Source organism: Apaloderma vittatum, unplaced genomic scaffold (genome assembly GCF_000703405.1).
Source record: "Apaloderma vittatum isolate BGI_N311 unplaced genomic scaffold, ASM70340v1 scaffold1189, whole genome shotgun sequence".
NCBI lineage: Eukaryota > Metazoa > Chordata > Aves > Trogoniformes > Trogonidae > Apaloderma > Apaloderma vittatum.
Window position 1 is genome coordinate 14081 of NW_009733374.1, and position 24348 is coordinate 38428.

General features: G+C 38.2%; 1 protein-coding gene across 1 annotated transcript in view; it reads left to right on the forward strand.

Moving 5' to 3' along the window:
- Positions 1-15939: 15939 nt before the first annotated feature.
- The window catches only part of TNS3 (tensin 3), a gene marked incomplete at its 3' end in the record, with an annotated part of 64220 nt that continues 55811 nt past the window's right edge, over positions 15940-24348 (forward strand). Inside the window, exons 1-4 of the mRNA XM_009875850.1 lie at positions 15940-16089; positions 21143-21193; positions 22344-22466; positions 24101-24165. Of these exons, the coding sequence (XP_009874152.1) occupies positions 15940-16089; positions 21143-21193; positions 22344-22466; positions 24101-24165 (389 nt within the window). The remainder of the gene's footprint in view (positions 16090-21142; positions 21194-22343; positions 22467-24100; positions 24166-24348) is intronic.

Below are 24348 nucleotides of genomic sequence, written 5' to 3' on the forward strand. Positions count from 1 at the left end.
TAGAAAACAATAAATTCAGTACTCTAACAGGGCTTGAAATAAAATTAGTCCTTTTTAGCAAAAAACACTCCTGTTCTGTTTTTCAATGGTGTGTTATGCATGTAGTCATGCACAGATGCTTTGGGTGATCAAGATTGGTAGATATGACAACATGTACTTTTATCCTTACTGCATTCATTTTACTTTATAAACAGCTCTTCGAGAATAAAGAAAGTGGGCTGATTGGAGCACAGTCCATCTGCTTTTACTGTGAGCCTGCAAGAAATACTTGGAGAAATCTGAGGCTAAATTATGGGTTGTGCTGTTGGGAAGGCTTAAGCATATAGATGAAGGATTGCATTCTCTCATATTCATTTTAAGTGCTTACACTAGAAGGTGTAAGATTGTTAACTTGAGTTAGTCAGTTATGATCTCTAAATGCCCTGAATATGGTGATGGTGACTAAGCTGAATCAGGAGCTGAAATATGCAGCAATTTTACTCTGCCAGCTAGGATTTCAGTTCTCCGACTTAAATCAGTAAAAGCTTTGCTGGAAAATTGCATCATGTATGTTTGATTTATAATAAACTTCTGTGACTTAGGGCTAATTCATTTCTGGGTTTTCCTTTTTCTTTTTTCTTTCAAGTAGTAGTATGGAAATATAATGGAAAACTAGGAAAATAGACAACTCTGTTATTTACAAGGACTTTTTTCCCTACTTGCTACATCCAAACTTTGACTCACAGGACTTGTATGTGAGATGCATACAAAGCATATGCACATAGCAAGCGTGATTTGATGGCAGTAGAAGGCACACAAAGTCTACCAGATCTCCCCATCGCTATGATTGTTTTTGAGTCCTTTCCTCAGTCGCAACAGAGCAGTTCAGCCAGGGAGTGCTGATGGCTGTAGCTACCTGTCTTGTGAACTTACCTGCACATCGTGGGAAGGGAAACATAACAGAACTGTGCTATTCTTAAGTTTGTTTGCAAAGGGTGGGAATATCCAGTGAAGGCTTATATTTGCCTGGTCAGTTCCTGCTTTGTCACTATCCAGAACCGTAGTGCCCATCTCTCCATGTGAAGAAATCTGTGGGCTCTAGAGAAACCTTTATGGAGGTGATGTTTCTCAATTTTTAGTTCATACAGTTTTGCTGAACTTATGAGGAAGCAAATATACCTTGAACCTTCTTTCTTTTTTTTTGAAAAAAGCTATCTTTCTTCTTGCTTCATTGAATTTTGAGCTGTGGGTTTTTTCCTTCCTTTCCTTATTTCCAGCTTCATCAAACAATAATATTTCTACTTGTCTTGATTTGTTAGTGCTGTGTTGCCCCAGAGCCATATATAGCAGAAGATAGGACTGATGAGACACATTCTTGACAAAAATGTGTGAGCTGCTGCATGCATTGAAACACATGACACAATTATTTTTTGAAATTTTTTTGAATTTGCAGATACCTAGAAAAGGGTTGATGTGGGCTTCTACATGAAGTGTTTCTATGGGGTTTGGTTTTTTGCTTTTCTTGCAAGTGCTTACCAGAGTAAGGTCATGGACCCCAGAGGTCTGCAGATAGAACTGTTCAGGTTGGAAAAGACCCTTAAGATCGAATCCTACTGTTAACCTAGCAGTGCCAGGTCCACCACTAAACCATGTCACTAAGCACCACGTCTACATGTGTTTCTCCAGGAGTGGTGACTCTACCACTTCCCTGGGTAGCCTGTTCCAATGCTAAACAACTGTTTTGGTGAAGAAATTTTTCCTAATATCTGACTTAAACACCCCCTGGTGCAACTCTCTTCCTATCTCTGGTTACTTGGGAGGAGAGACCAGCACTCATCTTGCTACGACTGTCTTTCAGGTAGTTGTAGAGAGTGATAAAGTCTCACCTGAGCCTCGTTTTCTTCAGGCTAAACAACCCCAGTTCCCTCAGTTGCTCCTTCTGAGACTTGTTCTCTAGGCTCTTCACCAACTTCGTTGCTGCTTGTTGGACAAGTCAGACAAAACAGAATTTAACTTAGGGAATCTCATTTGCTTCGAGTCTGGCACCTGTACAGTTTTCCTTTAGCTAAAATAAATCTGAGAAGGCAGAAACGTTACACCTTGCAAAAGCACATCATGCTGCCAGATTTAGCTGCTGTAGTAAATAGTGTCACACTTCTGAAAAGCAGATGCTTCTGTCCCAGAACACTCACTGGAAGGGTTAGGAGTCAGCTTGAAGAAAATAAACAATTAAGTAGGGAAACCTGGCTCTGGAAACTACCAAACCTTTCCCTCTTATTGGTCTCCTGTTTCTGTAGGTTGTTTTTGTTCAAAGAAAGCCTGATTTTCATTTGATTTTGGATGGCACGAGGGACTGAACACAGTGAAATATGAAAAAACTTCCTTTTCAATCTTTTATTAAGACTTATATTACTCTATTATTCCCAAAATGAACATTAGCCATCCCTCCTGGCAAATAAAACGGGTGGCTTTCAAATTTAACATACATTGCACAGTGCAATTTAGAATCCCTGCTGTTCATTAATTTGGAGGAGTGAGATGTCCATATTCATACAGTTTATTTCTTGGTGGAATCCAAATGAAAACCTTTCAGGGCAAGATAGCCCTGCTGATTGGCGAAATGTTAACAAAGGTGAAGAAACATTGTGTCTTGATTGAATGAAATGGGTAGAGCATCTCCCATGGCATTCATTTAAGCACTGATGTGTGTTAATTGTTTGTAATTACTAAGAAGTAATGTGACTTCTCTTTTTGAAGTAGCAGTGTCATTTTACATTTTTCAGTAATGGCTTTATTTTTCCTTCACAGAGGCTTTTTTAGGAAGCCACTGGCAGGCATCTATAATGGTTTTCTCCTGTGATGACAGGAGGAGGAGGAGGTGGAACATTTGGTTGGAGGTTGGAACAATTTTTCATTTCGTAGCAAAGTGGATTTTACTTCTAAATGTGTGAATCTACTTTCCTTTGAACTGGCTTTATGGAAGAGTGTGGTTAAGAATGCTTTGATTTATTCGACGTTCTTAAAATGCTATGCTTGGTGAGGTGCGTCAGTAATGCATGTTAGATATAGTATATTGGCATCACAGTGTTTAGTACGTTACATCAGATCAAAGTATGATGGCTGCACATGGGGCCATTGATTTGTGAGAGGCATCTAATGACTGGGAAAGTCATTCTCTTAATATAGGTCACAGTTTCCTCATGGAGAATAGTATTATTTCTCTTCCTTTCACAAGTAGCGTTAGGAAAAAAACAAAAAAAAATGAGATGTGATGAGATACTGCAATGTGAAGTGATATTTTCGCTGTGAGAAAGCAGGTCTTCGCTGATGGCGGTGTGCCTTCCAACTAGGAGAGAGAAGTGGGGGTGATCTCAGGAACTAGAAATGAGTAGCATGAAGCAAATAGGATTGATGTCCCTGTAGAATTAAGGAAGGAGAGAGGGAAGGACTTTCACAGTTCTGTTACGGAGTTTGTAAGATAATTGAGTTTGGCTGTTCTGGTTAGAAATTTTTGTTTAGCTTTAGTTTTTTTTGCCTGGCTGTCTCATCGACCTGGCACCTTTGCCATCTCTTTACTTTTTGCTCTTTTAGGCCTTAAAGACAGGAAGATTTGTAATTCCCACAGCTATGCCTTAGAGTGGTCACACCATGCCAATGTAGAAAGTAATGATGAAGTTGCAAGAAGGAATGTCAAGCTTTCACTAAAATCTTTAGAAATTTGAGATGTAACTCTTCTGTGTTGATGTGGTTGTTGGTCTTGGTTAAGATCTTTAGCCTGGATATTAGCATATACTTTCAAAGCTCCGTTTATTTGTGTCCAGTCAGAGACTTGAAACTGGATCTTCCACATCTCAAATGAGTGTACTACAGTAGTTAGCCACTAAAGAGTTTTATTTGTAATTTTAAGACTAGAAGGCAGCAGGACTAGCAGTATTTGGCTTGGGGAAAACCATTTTAAAGCAGTTCAGGGAACGTATGGAGACCCAAGTGCACGTTGCTGTTAGGTGGACCAGTTTTGAAAGAAAGGGATTAGGTGCTGTGCGTAAAAATTTGCAGAAGGAAGTCTTCGACATGCTTCTCTCTCTATGTGTTTAAAGCCACATCAGAACCTTTTGAGAAATCCTTTGGAATGATTGCTTGGGAATAAAAAAAAAAACAAAACCACAAAACTAATTTGTGATAAGAAGGCACATTAGAAGAAAAAGGGAACAGTGTGATCCTGCTAGTTATCATTATGTCAAGCCCTTTGCTTCTAGCACTCTGTGTTCCTTCTCTTTAGTAAGGTGGAGAGAGCTGTTACTTCTAGCAGAGCGAGAAAATATGAGGCATTTCCATAGGAGCTCAATAAGCTGGAGGGCAAATTCAAAACATTGAAAAAGAAGAGGGAGGAGGGATGTTCTTGATGCTTTTTCCATGTTCCCTCTGCTAGTTATCCTGGAAGACTATCAGACTGCACCAGATTGGTGCAAAATTGAGAAGTACAAGGTAAAAAATCCTTTTGAACTGGATGACATTAGATGTAAACTTTCTTTCTGTCTCTATTTTATATGCAATAACACAAATAGGTTGCTTAGTTGTTCTGAAAGGTAGATGCTGAGTTCAGGTTGTATATGAACTTTTTGGTGAAGAGCAAAACAGGCAGTGTTTTTTCCCAAGTGCTCTGCTTATGGAACCCGCGGAGTCTTTTGGTGCAGACACCCAAGTGAATCCAAAAGCAATATTTTGTATATTTTGCCTTTTTTGTATATGGAAGGTTATGCTTCTGGTGATTCAGTTAGATTTTTGTAGTAATGGATAGCCTCGTTTCTTCTAATAGGTTTAATTTAAAACTCCACAAGTACAACTTGGCGTGTTTTAAAGCCTTGAACGGAAATTTTACACAGTGTTTAAAGAAAATCCTAGGCAGTTCAGTTTATCAATACCTATGTAAGTGTCTGTTTTCATGAAAAAACGAACCCAAGAGATTGGGGAAAAAAATGCAAAAGGGAAGTGGTGATTAATAGCATGTATCTCTGTGTATATTGTAACTTGGAGTAAGCACCCTCAGTAGTTGAGTACTGCTATACAAGAACTGAAAACACAGGGTGATAATGTAAAAGAGATCTATTTTCTGTATCTATTTGAGAGATAGTTTGCTTATTAATACTGTGGAACTTACGTCTACTTCTGAATGATTTATTTGGTGTGTGTGTGTGTGTTACAGAGGGGATTTCTTAGAATATAATTAATCTGGAAAATTAAAGTCAGTTTTGTTAACTTTTCTCATTTTTCAGGCTACTAACTCTGAAGCCATTAAAAGTCATTTAACCAGAACTGTAAGTAATTCCATTTTATTTCTTTTTCCTTTACTCGGCCTAATTTATTTTCCTGTTTGTGGCTGTGTTCTTTGCTAGCCATTTTCAAAGCACACACTTCAGTTTCTGTGTGAAATTAGCCTTTGATTAGGATAATTACTGGTTTTTTTCCACCTCCTGAGTTTATCCAGGAACAATGAAATGAACTCAGTGTTCAGTGTATTGTATTCAGAGGAGTTCAGAAATTCAAGATTTTTTTTTTTTTTTACAGAAAGAATGTTAGTTCTTAAATTGTGGTAAATATGGAGTTGGTCTTTTAGCCTTTATTTGTTCAAGTTACTCTGCCGTATTCTTTACAAAACAAATTAAATGCCCCTTCCCAACTTCTTTTTCTTATTTCTGCTGTAGTACTACTGGTACAAGTAGTATTAAATACATTTATTGAAGTGCAATAGAACCCAGTCTTCTAAGTTACGTAGAAATTTCTGAAAATTGGAAGGATTGCATATTTCAATTCTGATAGCACTTGTGAATATACTTTTACCACAGTCTGTGAAATAAGTAAGATAAATGAAGAAGCCTTCTGCAGTTGCCTTTTATCAGAGATGCAAAGCTTCTTTGATTTCTGATTAAACCATGGGAAATGCCTGTAGTTAACTGTTAGTAGGCAACTGTGATGCAGGTATTTCATTCACTGCTGTAAAGATGAAGTTAACATTTAAAAAGGAGCAGAGGGAAGGACTTGCAAGATGCATATGGTCCTCACCGTTCATTGATCAGTTGAAGGGCAGTTCTCTATTACTGTAAATGAACATCTGTTTCACAGTGGTAGTCTTGCGCACATTGCATTTGTTTTGCGATGTTGTCCATGGTTCGGTGCTTCAGGCTTCTGCTGGTGTGAAGAGTTCTGATCCTTGATTACCCATATAGGCAGGAGACCTTCACAGAGGTTGTATTAGCAGTATAGATTGTTTACTTGGGCTGGCAATAAATGTTTTTGTACAACTGAGGTCATCTCTGTGGTTGGATTCACACTATTATCCACACTGTTCTAGTAAAATTGTAATTATTTCTAAGTTGATAGAATATATTTCACACTGAAATGAGCTAAAATGTCTAGTGAAAAGATTGTTTCTCCATTCACTTCACTTCACTCTTCCTTAACTAGACAAGTTAACTAAAATTAAAAAGAAATCAGAGTAGGGCAAATTTCTTGATTATCTACATGTGAATAATTGGTTTTGACAGCTGCTTCTAGTATAATAAATGTGAAGCAAAATAATGAGATACATTAAGAGGAAAATAATTGCGGATCATTTTCTATGGTTAGGTGTAAGTTTTTAGCTTCATTGTGTTACACGGGAATATTATAGAGAATTTTCTGTTTGTACTGGTTGCTTATTACACAAGCCAAGGTCACATGTTCTGGGTTGTTTTTTTTTCTGCACATGTTGTAGCTCATGCGCAGTCATTTTGAAGGCAGCCTTAATAGTAAGCAAGGCTTTTTCAGCTATGCCTTTTGTCCTTTTACATTTTACATTGGTTATTATTTGGCAGTTCACCATATTTTTGATTGTTACTTTCCGTGAACCAGGTGTGTTCCTGTTCTGGGGTTGCAAGGAACAGTGTTACACATCACTGGTTAGGGCTACGTGCTAGCCTCATGAAGCTCCATGTGAACTCCTGATCTTGAGGCATTGTACAACTAAGGCTTCAGAAATATCATGGAAAGGGTAGATAGAAGACCCAACCATAATGGGAATTTTCAGGCTGTAAGCAGGGCTGCTTTTCTGAATGTAAGTGAATTGGAAGACGATCTTCCTGCCCTGGTCAGTTCCTTGTTTCTCTGACAGATTGGTAGGTGGAACTCCATCTCCAAGTGTCCCACAAACTTGATAAAGATTACAAAGCCCTACATTTAACTTCTTTAGGGGAGCTTGGCCTATCTTGGCTGAAGTGTTATAGGTAAGAATCATGGGAGCAGCTTTGACAGCAGCTAAGAATCAGGGTAGTTTTTGATATAGAGGCAGGAAGCTGGGATTTATAATTTCTGCAGATGCTGCTACTTGTCTGGGCTCTTGGTTTTATGCTACACATGGGAAGAGATTATTATTTTTACAGAACACAGTATACAGAGCAGAATAAAATGTACAGCCAAACAAATAGCTCTTTTCAGTAGAAATAATGATAGATCTCTTCCATAGACAGTCAACTCAGAAAGAGCTTTCTTTATTTATTATTTTTATTTTTGCTGCGGGAATAGATACACAGTAACATAGAGACGTTTGTATTCGCAAGACGTGAATCTTTGTTTTCCGTGTTAGGAATAATTTTAAAGCCTGAGGCCAAAAGATTATGCAAATTTTGGTTCTCATCCAAGACATCCAAACATGTGTTTCACTGTAGATTCTAAAAGCAACTACTGTGTCAGTAGGAATTACCATGGGGGGACAGTACAGGCATCAGTGTAGTTTATTGTCCTGTCTTTTCTGCAGTATGCTGGACTGTATAGAGCTGATACGCTATGCCTTGGATTAGGTTAGGGAATTTCTTCTGATTCCTGTCCATGGCTTGGGGAATGAAAATACTGTCACAAATCTGGTTAAAATGCATTCAGATCTCCTGCTGCTCAGTCTCTCTGTTCATATCCTTATTTGTGGCTGTTTGGTGAATATTTGTGTGGAAAAAATTTCGTAAGTTAAAAGCTGTGAAAAATGCGTGTACTTCCACAACAGGTCAACTAATCAAGTTTTCTGATGCTTATATCAACATTAAAAATAGGCGCAAATAAAGTATTTACATCCCAAATGGATCCATGACAGTCTTTCAAAATATGTCCTGATACCTTTAACTCACAAGTTAGTCATTGATTTACATTGCAGATAGTGGTAGTTATTGCTCATTGATCCTTGCACTTGTTAATGCTCCTGTTCAAGAAAGAGAAAAATAGATGAGCTGTATCAATGCATGTCAGATCCTGGAGCCATGAGTTTTCAGTAGTGCTGTTCTTTGGAGAAGCATATAGTTAATGTATGTCTCAGCTGTTTAAAACAACCCTGCCCTTGAAACTAGTAGTTCCTATATTCTGCTAAAATTTTTTTTAAGCAGATATTGTATTATTTTATTATAGTTCAATGCCAGGAATAGGGCCTTGGGAATGATCTTTCATTTGGCAGGCTAAGCCTTTGATTCTAGTCCCCGAAGGGGTAAGTTATTATCTCACCTGCTACTCCTAAGTCTATATGTGGCACACATGTCTAGTTTTACTCTGGTAGTAGAAACTAACAGTTTACATCTTAGATTTTGATTATTTTTTTCACCTCGGAGCTTTCATGTAAAAGATACTACATCAGTATACTGACAAAATGAATTAAAGACAAAATAACAAATGAATTTATCTGGGGCAAACCCGATCTCCTTTCATACTTTGTCCCTTCTCTGATCTTTCTGGTCACTGAAGCTGTACTACAAGACGATGACAGCCTACAAAGTGTGTAATACTATTAGCTGTGACCCAAGTTCCCTTACTGAGGTTGAGGACTATCATCCTGCTGAGACATGCAGTTTTTTAACAGATGTTTTAATTTTTTAACAGGCATTATGTTTTATTTGATTGTCTCTGTTTCTTCACTTGAGAGGTAGCCTTTCATCAAGGGTGAGGGGATGCAGGCTTAGCAGAGAGGTTATTTCTTATTCCTTCTGTTTCTGAACTACTGCAGAAGATGTCTCAATGTCACCTTGGTGCCACACTGTGTGAGATGGCCTGTACTATACCTATGTCATGGTTTTACTCGGAAGCTATGGAGAGACTGGGAGAGGTTGTGAATGTAGGAGCTGCAGCCTGCTGCCTGGAACACCACAAACTTGCTATTGTCTTATTGAGGCAGAATAGGTAATCCATAAGCAGATTCACCCTCTTTGGTGTCAGAGGAAGGTGAATAAATCTCAAAAGCCTGTTTCATCCAAGCTTTAGTGGCTGTCTTGCTTGCTTTCTATGCTTTCCATAGGCTGTGCTGGTGAAATTGATGCAGAATTGAATACAGGCATGTTTCTTAGCTTCTGTATCATGCCTAGGCTGTAGTAGGCTCTGAGATGGTCTCATTGGAGACTTGCATTTTTGAGAAATTTGGGATAGCAAACTCTGCAATGAGCTGAGGACTAGATAGAGGAGCTAAATCACAGAATCACAGAATGCTGGGCTTTGGAAGGGACCTTGAAAGATCGTCTAGTCCAACTCCCCTGCCCGAGCAGGATCACCTAGAGTAGGTCACACAGGAACGCGTCCAGGCAGGTTTTGAATGTCTCCAGAGAAGGAGACTGCACAACTTCCCTGGGCAGCCTGTTCCAGTGCTCTGTCACCCTCACAGTGAATAAGTTTTTCCTAATGTTTTTGTGGAACCACCTATGCTCCAACTTGCACCAGTTGCCTCTTGTTATATCATTGGACGTCGCTCAAAAGAGCCTGGCTCCGTCCTCCTGACAGGATGACCCTTTACATATTTATAAACATTAATGAGGTCACCCCTCAGCCTCATCTTCTCCAAGCTCAAGAGACCAACTCCTTCAGCCTTTCCTCATAAAGATGATCCACTCCATCATCTTTGTGGCTCTACACTGGACTCTTTCAAGCAGTTCCCTGTCCTTCTTGAACTGAGGGGCCCAGAACTGGACACAATATTCCAGATGTGGCCTCACTAGGGCAGAGCAGAGAAGGAGGAGAACCTCTCTTGACCTACTAGCCACTCCCTTTCTGATACACTCCAGGATGCCATTGGCCTTCTTGGCCACGAGGGCTCATTGCTGGCTCATGGGCATCCTGCTGTCCACCAGGACCCCAGGTCCCTTTTCCTTACACTGCTCTCCAGCAGGTCAGTCTCAAATCTATACTGGTACATAGAGTTGTTCCTTCCCAGGTGCAGGACTCTACAATTTCCCTTGTTGAATTTATAAGATTTTTCCCTATCCAACGTTCCAGCCTGTCTAAGTGTCACTGGATGGCAAGCACAGCCTTCTGGTGTGTCAGCTACTCCTTCCAGTTTTGTGTCATCAGCAAACTTGCTGACAGTGTTCTCTGTTCCCTCATCCAGGTCATTGATGAATATATTGAACAGCACTGGCCCCACTATTGAACCCTGAGGGACTCCACTAGACACAGGCCTCCAACTGGACTCTGCCCCATTGATCACAACTGTCTGACTTCTTCCCTTCAACCAGTTAAAAACCCACCTCACTACTTGATCATCCAGACCACACTTCCTTAGTTTACCTAAGAGGATGCTGTGGGAGATGGTGTCAAATGCTTTACTGAAATCCAGATAAAGATGATATAAGAAGATGAGATGAAGATATCGGAAACAATAAGGAGGATGAAAAAGGAAAACGTTGCATGGCTTGAGTTTTCACTGGGAAAGGGCAATGACACAGTACCCTGGAGGCAGTGAATTTGCTTGTTAATATTCTTTGCCTGAGGAGAAAAGTTGTCTTTAGAGAAGCAATTGCTTCCCCCTGCTGGCTTTCCTACAACAACTGCAGCTAAATTTGTCTGACCAAAAGGCTCATTGCGCTTGCTTACTTTGGGATAACTTGTATGTGTTGTTGTTTGGGATTGGTCTGTTTGTTTGGGATATAAAAATTCCCTAAAACTGAATTATTAGCTAAATGGGAAGTGTTTTCTTTTTTCAAAACGCTGCTTCTCAAAGGGCTGGCTACTGTATAAATTTCCAGACAGTCCCAAAGAGGCAGAGGAAAAAGAATCATGGGGAACCTTAAAGAAGAATAATCTCAGGGTGATCTGTCCTATTGGTGACAAATGAAGTGCTAGTTCCACTCAGTTTATCCTAGTTACAATTTTAAATTTTTAGCCAGATGTGTTTAAACACACCATTTTTTTGTTCCTCTCTATCTTCTCTACTTCTATTGGTTGACAGGAAATAAAAATCGTGTCTAGTTTTGCAAGATACTCTCTGCAATTGTTCCCACTGGGTGATGCCAGATAGCATCTGCTTTCTTAGAAGATTAGCCAAATATTCTGCCATTATCCCTCCAGTGTGCAGCAAGGCAGAAAGTAGTGGGGTTTTTATTTGGATGGAGATGATTTGCCTTTATGGATGGTCTGCCCTGTGCTGTTGATTCCTGTACTTCGTGAAACTCATATTATGCTGGTAGGTGTGTATTACTTGGTCCAGAATGAAGAAGAATCCCTTTTTATCAGTGAAATGACCCTGAAACCACACAGAAATGTTGGGGGGGGAAGGGGGAGAAGCCAGTCATAGAAGTTCAGTATTGGTTTTACTTGACTATTACACCTGAATTCAGTCAGAATATATTTCATCAAACCTTTAAAAAGCTTTTTCAGTAAATATTTTGCCTCTGTAGTAAGTCATGCATTGCATCTTCATTGGATTTTGCTAAATATTTTAACTATGAGGGGAAAAGTTAGTGGTGTAGTTATTGATAATTAGTAAACACAACACACAGTAAAAAGAAAAACAGAGGAAGAAAGAGTACATCACTTGCACAAGGTAATTTCAAGCCATGGAAAGGAGGAGGAAGTGACTATAATCTAGAGGACACACAGAAAAACAGAGGTGTTTTCTTGACTGTCCGTTTGCCAACAAGTTACTGACTGTAGTTAACATATAAGGTGATCTTGACCTTATGAAGAGTTAAGTAAAATTTAGTAGTTTGGTGCACCACAGCACCAAATTTGTATAAAAGCATACCCATAATGACAGACTAGAGAGTATTGCAGCTATTTGAGGCCATGCAATGCAACACAATACCCAGATAAGTTTTCAGAAAAAGAGTCCTTTTAAACTGATATATTTTTATATGTGCAGCCAATCAGCTAGAGTTTTAAACTGTATTATAGGTACTTCAAGAAAATTTATTTTCAAACAACACTGGAAATTTAAGCTTTAAGTTGTGTTAGCTGTTGAATTGTGCAAGTTGTCAGGTTTATGCAGTTTTGTACACAGAGCAGAGAAAAGCATATAGTACTGTGCATTTCAGTGTGTGACATGGCTTGCATACAGTATTATTTCTGTTAACATTTTGCAGTAAGTTGTTGTTCATGTGCTTATACACTGCATGCTGCTAGGTTATATGCTAGTTTATATGCTACAACACAGAATATTTTTACAGAATCATAGAATGTGTTGTATTGGGAGGGATATTTAAAGGTCATTTAGTCCAACCCCTGCTTCACTCAGCAGGGACATTCTTAACTAGATCAGGTTGCTCAGAGCTCTGTTAAGCCTGATCTTGAATGCCTCCAGGGATGGGAATGGAATCTCCACCACCCCTCTGGGCGACTCGTGCCAATGTCTCACCACTTTCGTACAGAACTTCTTCCTAACCTCTAATCTAAATCAGCCCTGCTCTAGATTAAAACTGTGGCCCCTTGTCTTACCGCTACACACCTTTGTAAACAGTTCCTCTCCAGCTTTCCTGTAGGCCCTCTTCAGGTACTGGAAGGCTAATATAAGGTCTTGCTGGAGCCTTCTCTTCTCCAGGCTGAACAGCCCCAACTCCCTCATCCTGTCCTCGTAGGAGGGCTGCTCCAGCTCTTTGATGGTCTTTGTGGCCTTCTTCTGGACCCACTCCAATAGGTCCATGTCCATCTTGTGTTGAGGGCTCCGCCAGATGAGGTCTCACCAGAGCAGAGTAGAGGGGCAGAATCACCTCTCTAAGTCTGCTGGCCATGCTTCTTCTTATGCAGCCCAGGATGCGATTGGCCTTCTGGGCTGTGAGTGTGTGCTGTTGGCTAATGTGTAGTTTTTTGTCCAGCAGTACCCTCAAGTTCATTTCCGCAGGGCTGCTCTCAATCACATCATCGCCCGGCTTATATTGATAATAAGGATTGCCCTGACTCAGGTGCAAGACTTTGCACTTTGCCATGTCAAACCTCATGAGATTTGCATGGCTCCACTTCTCCAGCTTGTCCATGTCCCTCTGGATGACATTATGTCCCTCTGGCACATCGACAACATCACTCAACTTGGTGTCATGTGCAAACTTGCTGAGGGTGCACTTGATCCTACTGTCTATGTCGTTGATGAAGATATTAAACAACACTGGTTGCAGCACGGACCCCTCAGGGCCACTGCTGGTCACTCATCTCCATCTGGACATTGAGCCATCGACCACTACCTTCTGGTGCGACCATCCAGCCAATTCCTTGTCTACCTATCAAATCTGTATGTCTCCAACTTAGAGAGCAGGATGTATTTATATGCTACAATAGAGAATACAATAGAGAATGATTTCATCAGTTATTTTCTTACCAGAGGAAGCCACTAAGGGACTGATTATTCATGAATATGAAGGTTTAATCATAAAATTTATTAAAAAGTGGTGGAAGTACTCTTTAAGCAATGAATACATCTGTGTGACCAACAGGGAACAATAAAGTGGAGAAAGAGACATGTTCCGTTAATTGCTTTCTATTTGTAAAACAAAAGATGGTAGAAGCTTTGTTTTGAATTTTAGTTATTAGTTATTTACTTATTTTGGCACCCATGGTATCTTACCTACAGCTTTTAAAATACTAAGTCGGGATTGAGTAAAAAGAAGCTGAAAATACTATGAAGCTTCCTTATTGTCTGTTGAAAAAGTAAAGACAAGAAGTGGTGGAACTGGAACCAAGCACTTAGATGAGGTGCTATCAAGTGTGCTTTAAAATTTGCCAGGACAGCTCATTTCCAGAAGTTTTGGAAGGAAATGTGCCACTTGCATGCTTGTCCTAGCTGTTTCCAGATTTTGATATAGAGCATTACTGTATGGAAAGTTCTAAGGCCTCTTCCATTTAAACACAATTTATTTCATTTGGGAATATTTGTTATGTGCGTAGCCAAAATAGATACAGTTTATCAGCTTTCCAGCTCTTATCCTTCATCTGAATATATTTTTGTATGTGTTTTTCTGTATATTAAGTAAAAATTCACAGCAGGAAGATGAGCGAATACTCTTTCTCTTCTGAAGTTACTGATGCATGATACTTGAATGTAACTTCTAATTTTTTTTGTATAAAAGGAGATCTCTAAATGTTAAGTACATATTTTTATTTATTTTTATTTAATGTTAGTATAGAAGTAGCTATCTTTTTCTAAAAACTTGTCCTGGAAGGAAGGGATACTGCCCTGGGGGTACTAGACTATGTGTCTATTTATTTCTCTCCATTATGTACAGAGACCTTGAGTAACTGTCACAATGGACCCTAATTTGAGACAGTTAAAATTAGGTGAGAAGAATTCTATTGCTAAAGTTCATGGGCGAGAACATTTTGACACTTTGAATGCATGATTACTGAATGAAATGAACTACAAAAGACACGCACTGAATTTTCATAAAGCAAAACCATTCCACTTCAGGCTTCTATTCAAACTCCCAGGACTCTGATACTGTAATAAATTGAGTATATTTTTCAATATTGAATTAAGAGAATCACTTGAAAGAAACTTACTTTTGCAGGTTTGTAAAGAAATTCAAGCTCCTTCTTCTCAGAAGTCCATTGAATGTTTAATCTTAATGTTGTTACCAAGAAGAGCACAAAAGACAACCAGTCCTTCTCTGGCAGTAGTGACTTGGAAGAGGTACTAGTGAGTCAGTCTGAAGAATTGGACATAACCTAGTCATAACCACAGTGTTTGCAGTCAAAACATAAGGCAATGATCTCTCTTGTTGTGTTGTTGGTATGGTTTTCCACAGTATGGACATAATAGATGAGGAAAAAGGGCAGGAACATTGACATCAGTGGCAGCAAGGAAGGTGTTGGATTGACTACTCTGCTTTCTTTGTTCCAGAATTCTAGTAGTCCTTCGAAGAACTCCTCTTTCACTTGTGACAAAGGATCACGGCAAGTATTTCTTTGGTATTTTGTGTACTAGTGTCATATAATGTTGTGGTTGGTTTAGGTTTTGTTAATTTTAGTTGTGATTTCTGTGAGTTCAGTCTTTGCAAGACATGTCCTGCTATGCAAGGACTATTTTTATAATCCTTGTCTGAGAAAACAACTGGGCATATTTGCTAAGCTAACTTCTCACTTAATGACTGTAATCTTCTAATTATCCTATTAAGAAGGACAAGGTAAGCTTCCTGCTTGTGCCCTCAACCTGGAAAAGAGAGAGGAGTAAACAGTATCTGTAGACTAACCTGTGAGATGAGTTTCATTACATTGTTGTCTGTTGCAGTTTCGGGACTGGTTTTAAATTCACTTCAGCGTTAATGCAGAACGGATTTCAAGATGGTATCTATCTGCAGTGTTTTGCAGATCACTGCAAATGTAAAACATTTGTGGAATTCTACAGAAAGAGATTTGTTGAGACATAAGCACCTATGTTTTCTGTTTAACTCCCAGTTTTGTTGCACTAGTGTTTGTCAAAGTTGCTTGTACTCGTTTTACTGCTATGTTATTTTTTCACTATGGTTTTAATGTGAAGAACTCTAATTTTGGTTAATTCCATTTGTGTACTGATCTGAATATTTTGTGCTCTCTAGGTATTTAGTAAGTTGTAATTGTAATGAAAATATTGGAATCATCAAATACTTGACTGTATGAATCTAAGTTGCAGTTTCTTCTCATTAAAATGCTATGCTTGTTCTCAGCTGCTTTGCTCTGAACTGCCACATCTAATTTCTTCACAGAAGTGCAGACTTTGATCACATTATGGAGGAAGGCTATGAACTTGACCTCACCTACATCACAGAACGGATCATTGCTGTATCCTTCCCCAGTAGCTGTTCTGAGGAAACTTATCTCCACAACCTACAAGATGTGACTCGAATGCTCAAATCCAAACATGGGGATAATTACTTGGTATGTGCAGGGTCAGTCTTTTGTGATACATAATCTTCTTGTAGGAAGATCACTTGTAGGTCCACATATGCCATTATAAACTGAAAGTCACTCATCTAAAGCCTCTTTTGTCCACCTTTACAACTTTGCCAGGAAGAGCAAGATTTTCAGTAGTATTTTAAGCTGTTAGGCAAGGACAGATACTAAAAGCATTTTTCTGCTGGTTGGCACTGCAGTCTCTGTTGTGATAGCATGTAGTCAAATACTGTAGAATAATTGCACTGGCAATTTTGTTGTTCAGAGTGTACTTGTAAAAGTTACACACCATGCAACATGGAGTGCGTTCTTTTTTTCCAGCAGCCAGCTACATCTGGATTCTCATCTGGATGTATAAGGTCTCTCATCATTGTGTCTTGGCTGTCTCTACTATATATTGTGAAACAATATGAAAGTAATGTTCTGTCCATCACTTTCTCATTAACTTGACTTATACGCATTTTTTCCTGCTGTTTATTTTCTACAGGAAATTAAATTTTAAGCAAATCTATAATGAGATGTTAATTTATTTTTTTTTTAAATGATGATCCAAACTGTTAATCTTCTGTGGTGTTTTCTGGCTGGCACATCTAAATCCTGTGGCATGTATTGAGGCCGGTTAGGTCAGTGGTTTGAGCGTGGTGTTGACAACAATGACGACACTGAGGTCGCGGGTTCGATTCCCGCTCGGTCCCCATGTGTTGCCTGGTCTAGTCGAGAGGTGCCGTCCCTGCCCAAAACAGGGAGATTGGACTAGATGATCTCTAAGGTCCCTTCCAGCCTATGCCGTTCTATGATTCTGTTATCTCTGCTTGTTCTGTGAAGGTGAATTTAAAACAGGGCTAATACTTTACTTTTTTCTTCTACTGCCTTTTTAGTTCGCGTGTTTGAGCTATTAGAATCAAATCTGTGTCTTCAGGAGCATGAATTTGACTCATGGTGGAAATTGGTTTCTGGAGTGATTCCACCTAATGGTTTAAATACACTGTCTTTCTCACACAAACCAAAGTGTCATAGATGCGTTATTAGTCAGTCATTAGTCAGCTATTGTCCTTAAGTTGCACTTGTAGTACTTGTGATGGTAGTGACCTTCAAATTGTAACAAGCTACCAGCATGTTACCTTCTTGCCCTTGGCTGCTAGTAGCTTGTAAGGCACAATCTGAAGGTCACTTATATGCAAAGCTTTAGTGGTTCAAATTCACCTGTTCTCAGTGTCGTTTCCCATGCAACAGCAGTGTGTTGGTATTTCTGAAGTGAGCTTGTAGTATCAGTCCAGTTAAATCTCACTAAATAACTGGTTTGTATTACAGAAATCTGATACATTGTAACTCTTGTTTAGGATTTCCTCTCTCTAAGTGGAATTGCAATGAGTTTGTCTTGCAAAATTTGGATCTGTGGGGTTTTTTGTTTTTGTTTTGTTAGGTTTACTTACTTGTATTCTAATAAATACTTTGGAAATCCGTGGCTTGGTGAAATAAATGTTTGATGCCTTCTGCTCTATTTATGCAAATTGGCAAGATAAAGTGACAAACCATAGCCAGGTTGTAGGTTCAGAAAGCTCATTTTTAAATGATCTTTTGTTTCTCGTGTCTCAAAGACACCTTGAGTCTGCTCAGGATGCACATGTATAGCAGCAAAAACCGACACCCCGAAGTCCCCTAACTTCTCCAAAAAGGCATGCAAATGGACAGTTGTGCTGAAGCTGATGAGAAGTTTAACTCTTTCATTGGGTCAGCATCTCAGCTAGCAGGATGTACACTACAAATCATCATTTGTCATTTCTTATCAAGCTGTGCTCTCTCCAGATTTTTCTATTATGTTAAACTCTTGCCACTGCAGTTGGTAGTGAGGACAAAGAAGGGGAATGATAGACCCAAAGAATTGGGTGAGTGCATTGTTGCCTGGTTGAGGCTCAGTTTGTTACAAAGAGTACAAACAAAAAATCATCTCACTAGCTCTAACAGTCTAAGACCAGAATCCTATCTAACTTGCTCTGACAGTCTAAGACTCTCACTGAGAGATGGAAACCTGTCCATAGCTTACAGGAATTTTTTCTCTACTTTGTTGTCAGTAAAAAAAAATAAAAAATTCCAGGAGGAGTTTGTTTCCAAGAAGAAAACCGAGAAAAAATTCAAAACTGATTTTTTTGTATTACCTGTGTTACGCTTTCTTCAATTTATTCCATTTGTGTGTGACTCTGGTCCACAAGAGGGAAGTCACATCATGTTGAAAAATTCAGGATGGTGTTACCCCAAAAGTGTCTGGTGATGTGTCAAAATTCATCTAGAGTTGTAAAAGCCTGTACTTTAAATGCTGGTAGCCTTTAGAAATTGGCTGTTTCAACAAGCAAGCTTTTATTTTAAAATAGCAAAAGAGTTTTTGATCATGGAATATAATTATACAATCATTTAGGTTGGAAGAGACCTTTGAGATCATTTAGTCCAACCTAGCACTGCCAGGTCCACACTTCAACCGTATCCCTAAGCACCACATCTACACATCTTTTAAATGCCTCCCAAGATTGGGACTAAAGCAGCCTATTCCAGCACTTGACAACCTTTTCATTGACAAGATTTTTCCTAACATTCATCTAAACCACCTATTGCAACTTGAAGCTGTTACTTTTCACCCTTAAGTTATTATTATTTTATATTAATCATGAATTAGTAATCTCTAGATTAGAGAGAGAAGAGAAAGAAAGGAGAGAGATAAAGTATTCTGTAATACTTTTGCTGAAAAATGTGTTTTAAAGTGTCCATGAAACAGCAGTGCATTGGTAAATTTGCTTTCATGCAACATATTTTAATTGACAGATTCTTTCTGCAACAAATGTTTATTTGAAAACCCAAATCTTTCATAGTAAGGAGATTAAAAGGATACAATGAAGCATCATTTTGTTCCCTAATAAAATTACCTCTTGATTACAAAGGAATATATACTTCACTGCAAAATTCAAAGGCTTGAAGATTCCAGGTGAATGCTTGCAAAATACACACAGTGCTCTCAGAAAGCAAAAACCACTTTTAATTACACAATTGGTGTGTCAACTGAAAAACCCAGTTTGCAGAAATAAAGCCCCATTATGTTGCTGTTTTTGATCAACTTCATCAGTAATGTATGGGTCATGCTATTTTGAGTAAAATTTTTGCCACACATTGCACTTGTAGGAGAGGAGTAGTGTTCAATTGTTCAGACATTTTGAACTTTTAACAAACAAAAGAATGTGTTATGAGCTTGTCTGTATACTTGTTTGGTTTTTTGTTCATTTCCTAAAAACTGGATGTTTTGGTGTTTAAAATAGATAAATATGTATGTTTCTTGCGGTGTCTTGTAACTGGTTTTATTGCAATGTTTTGTGGCTTACAGTTGTCAAAGCACTTCTCTTGATATTGATTTAGAGCAATGATAAATGAGCAGGTTACTTTATTTCTGCCTGCTGCTGTATTAGTGTGTTCTAGTTACTTCTTTGTGTCTACAGTGACTGAAAGGTAATAACGTTTTTTGAGGAGTAAGCTATTCTAAATTAGCTCACTAGTTAGAGAGGTATCTATATAGACACACAGAGAGTAGCTGATGAGCAGTAACTAATTTTTGTCAGAATTACCAACTACTTTATATTTGTTTCTCTTCTTTGGCATGAGATTTTGTATTCCTAGTCATCTGATTAAGGAGCAGGACCAAGTCTAAGATCCTTTAGTACCTTGTAAAGTCTCTTCAGCTAAAAGGTCTCATTTTTGTCCTGTGATGTTGCTGAGCATTCAGCAGAGTGAATTAGTATTATCTTGATAGTGCAAGTTACTTCCCAGTACAAGACTAAATCATATGGGAAGGGGAATGTTTCCTCACTGCTGTGTATAAGGAGGAAGGGTTTCTTCTTCCCCTCTTGTTTTATCTTCATAGAATCGTAGAATGCATTGGGTTGGAAGGGACCTTTAGAGGTCATCTAGACCAACAGGGACATCTTTAACTAGACAAGTTGATCAGAACCCCATGAAGCCTGAATATCTCCAGGCATATTCTTCAGATGAGATCCTAAAATACAGGGCAAAATCATCTACAGGCTAATGAACTAAAGGCTAATGCTTCTCTTTCTTGTACCAAAATATAAATAAAGTACACCTAGGATACGCCAAAAAAAGAGGCTAAAAAGGATGCAGTTAACCTTCCACTGACTTCTATAGCATATACATCTCTTCAAAGAATTTTATGACCTCTTGTTTTGCTGCATGTGAAGTGTTGATTTCAGTACCTTCTAGTCTCTATTCTGTGCTGATAGGACTTCTGGAGTATCTCCATTTGATCTCTGTTTTGTAAGTTGACCGGGACTTGGGTTTGGCATCTGATCCATCAGTGACAAATACCCATTGTGATCAGGGCCATATCCTCACATGCAGAATTTTTAAACTGATCACACATATAAATACAACAAGAAAAATGAATTTAAAAAAAAAGCCTTGTCAAATAGCACTTGTTTTTCTGTGAAAATTTTAGGACCTCTTAACACTAATTTTAAAAATCCTGTGCTGAGAAATACAACTGTCCGCTAAATTGTTTTGCAAATATTAAGACTGATAGAAAATTACAGAAAATTTTGTGAGTCATTTGTGTAAGATGGTTCTGGTTTCATTCATGTTAAATTGCAGTTGTTTCTGGAGGAATAACTATAGTTTTAATTTTAAATGTTGATACATCTTCCTGATCCAACATGATATGGACAGTACACATATGAATTTTTGATTGCCATTTAGCTCTTCAGCAGAAATCTATTTAAAATTCAAGAAATATAATTTTAATTATCCTTTTTCAAAGTATGCATTTAGTTTCATTAGTTTCATCCTATAATAACTGAATGCCTAAAATGCATCTGCTAGTGCTTCCTGACATGAAATGTGAATTTAATTTAGTAAAACAGTAAGCAGACCTGAAGTCTTACCACTGTACTTTCTTGTAATTATCATGTGTTTCAAATACAGATATTTGCTACATAAATTATGAAGTCTTGATGGTTTATATTTTTTTTAATTTCTTTCTGAACAGGTGTTAAATCTCTCTGAAAAGAGATACGACCTTGCCAAGCTTAACCCAAAGGTAATGGTTGCCTTTTCTAGTATTAAGTACAGCTTAAATGGCCTGATAAGCCCTGAAGCTATGCAAGCGTTGATATACCAAGTAATAAAACGTCATTTGGAAGATGATAAAAAACACCACGTGTCCTTTTTTATTTGTTCCCAAGTTCTGGTTTGTGTCTGTTAGGTCTGTGTCTTACGTAGTCACTCACGTTTTCTTAGACGTGCACACAGAACCTGAAACTTGTTGTGACTATTGAAAAATTCCATCTGTGCGATACAAAAATTTGCTCCAAGTATGCTTTCTTTGTGCAGTTACAGGATACAAGGTGTTATATGCTGTGTAGCCTGATAGCTGTCGCTAGTGAGCTTCATTCAGATACAGACTTCCCTTTTGTACTATGTTTTCATAGTTGCTTCTCTGCACGATGGAGACATAAGAAAGGGAGCTATTATTGACAGACTTTTGTTTCTGCTCACCAATTGTTGCAAAAAATGGTATGCAAGTACTCTTTAGCAACTACTACAGGGCCAGAGTAGCACAAATGTATATTTATAACAGTGAATTTATAGGGGTATGCCCTACCTCAGGATAATATTAAAGAACTTTTAATTTTGACCTTTTGAATGCTTTATTGAAGAATTTAATTTGTTCACAGTTACTCGTTTTGTTAGGGTTAACATATTATATGCATGTAAATTGAACAGAAAACGAACAAAGTTTTGAAGTGTCAAATCTGTTGCATGTGAAGGAAATAAATTGCAGATTAAGTAAAAGCAATCACAAATACTGGGCCAGACCAGTTAACATTATTTGTTCTATTTTTGACCTTCTAAATATTCATCATTATAAAATACCTGAATTTCTAACTAAAAATTATTTAAGAAACTAGAATTTTCAGAAATGTTGTGGCTAGTGGGTTGTGGAGGCAGTTTTTTGTTTGTCTGTTTTTATTAAAATGCTGGTATCTTAAAAAAACCCAAACAAATCCCTTTCCTCTCCCTAAAAGACTTGGAAGCATATTCTAGTTACACCATGGCATTTAAATGGCATGATTTTCTGGGACTGGAAAAAATGTGGAAACTCTTCACCATCTTAGTTTAAAGGCAGATTTTAATACATAGTGTTAGGGTCAAAGTCTCTCTTGTGAATGTTACTTGTTTAATTGCAGATTTTGGATGTGGGGTGGCCTGATCTCCATGCTCCACCTCTTAATAAGGTGTGTACCATCTGCAAGGCTATGGAGTCATGGCTGAACAATGATGCTCAACATGTGGTGGTGATCCATTGCAGGGTAAGTGAGCTTTGTGTATTCATACTGCCTATAAGCTTGTATTAGTTTTTTAAAACTTTGTCCTTTATTCTTATTCATTTTAAAAAATAAAAAAAAAAGTTTGATCTGTTTTCAACGTTGGAAACAATGTACCAGATTTTCAGTTGATTTAAGTAAGGTCAAATCCACTGACCCTGCATGCCTGTTGCATATTGGTTTTTATAACTAAGGTTCTAGGCTTTGCTCTTGGACTAACATGCAGCGATGTTAGTTTGCTTCCTTCAAAGGTCAATGCTACTTCTGTGTGCATTCAGAAGCTTGAGATTTTTCCAGCTCAACAGCAAATTCTTGAGAAGCTCTTCATGTTTTATGGCATTCATGGTTTCTCAGATTCTTGAGAAGCTCTTCATGTTTTATGGCATTCATGGCTTTTGTTGCAGGATATGGATAAGCAACATATCACAGATCATCCCTTTAGAATGTCCTATAGTTGTTAGGAAATGAGGGCATTAAGTACCTCCTGGGTACTTCTCACAGGTTCTAACTACCAGTATCATTGCAGTGCCTTACAGCAAAGCTACCATTATGCAGTGTTACTTCCTCTTTTTACTGGCTCGCAATGAAGAGAAAGAGAAGCCTGTATTAAATACAGATAAAGTGAATTCAGAACTGAGTTGATAGCTGTACTGGTGACACTTGAGGCAAATCTGTCTCTATCACTGTCAGATTTTACTCCTTGAGGCAAATCTGTCTCTATCACTGTCAGATTTTACTCCCGAGTGAGGGTGGTAATGGGACCAAAACTTCTTTTCCAGTCAGATTGTATAGTCCCCAGTCCTGAATTGCTTACAGGCAGAATGCCGTGTTTGTATGAATCACTCTTCAATTTTTACTAGCTGCAGGACTGCAGCCAGGAGAATGGCCCATACATGAAGCAAAATAAAAGGGGGCAAGGTATTCCTAGGTATTTTATATACAAATTGGTAAAACATGTTGTTGATGAATGCCTTTTGGTAATGACTTTAAAGTTTCCAACTGCAAAGATAGATACAGCTACTTGTGTCAGGTGAGAGGCTGAAATTATTTTGAAATCTGAGAATTACTGCTTGGTAAATTGTACTGAGTTTATGTCATGTAAATTGTTTGATAAGATTTTGGAACATTTTTTAAATTATCCATAGAAAAATGAGTAGTAGTTGTTATAAATCCCAGGTGCTGGGGAGATAAAAATACCAAAACCATCAGAAAATCATATACTTTCCAAAACAGATATTTTAGAGCATTTCATGCCAGAAATTGCGACATTGTCTTGAATTATATCTGGAAGAAAGAGTAATATAAAATTACTATAGTGGATACAATGTTTCTACTGCTGTTCAAGATTATTATTTTTAAAATAGCTTCCTCTCAGTCAGTAGGACTGAGGCACGCACATAGAAATTCTACTGAGTGATTTTTACGTCGCTTGTCAGCCAGTTTGCATAGATGGACAAGCTCCTGCACATCGTTACCACCTTACCAACAACAGAGGAGATGCATGAGCAAAAGGACTCTCTGGCTCTTCTGTCTTAAAGTATTTTTTAGTATGAGTCTTACAGTAAGCCCTAATAATTTAATAAATTAAATACACTATCATTCCCTTTTTCCTAATACAGGGAGGCAAAGGAAGAATAGGTGTAGTCATATCATCATATATGCACTTCACCAATGTTTCTGCAAGGTAAGTTGTAAATAATGCATATTTTGTGTTCTTTGCAATTAAGGAAACATCAGAAAAACATGCCTTTTAGTTGTAGTACTGTTTGTTAGTTAAGGTTTGTCAGGTTTTCTTCTGAAAGGGTCTTGGAGCATGTCTTTAAACAGCCTGCTTTCATGAGTTTTCTTGTGGTCCTCCTTTCAGCAG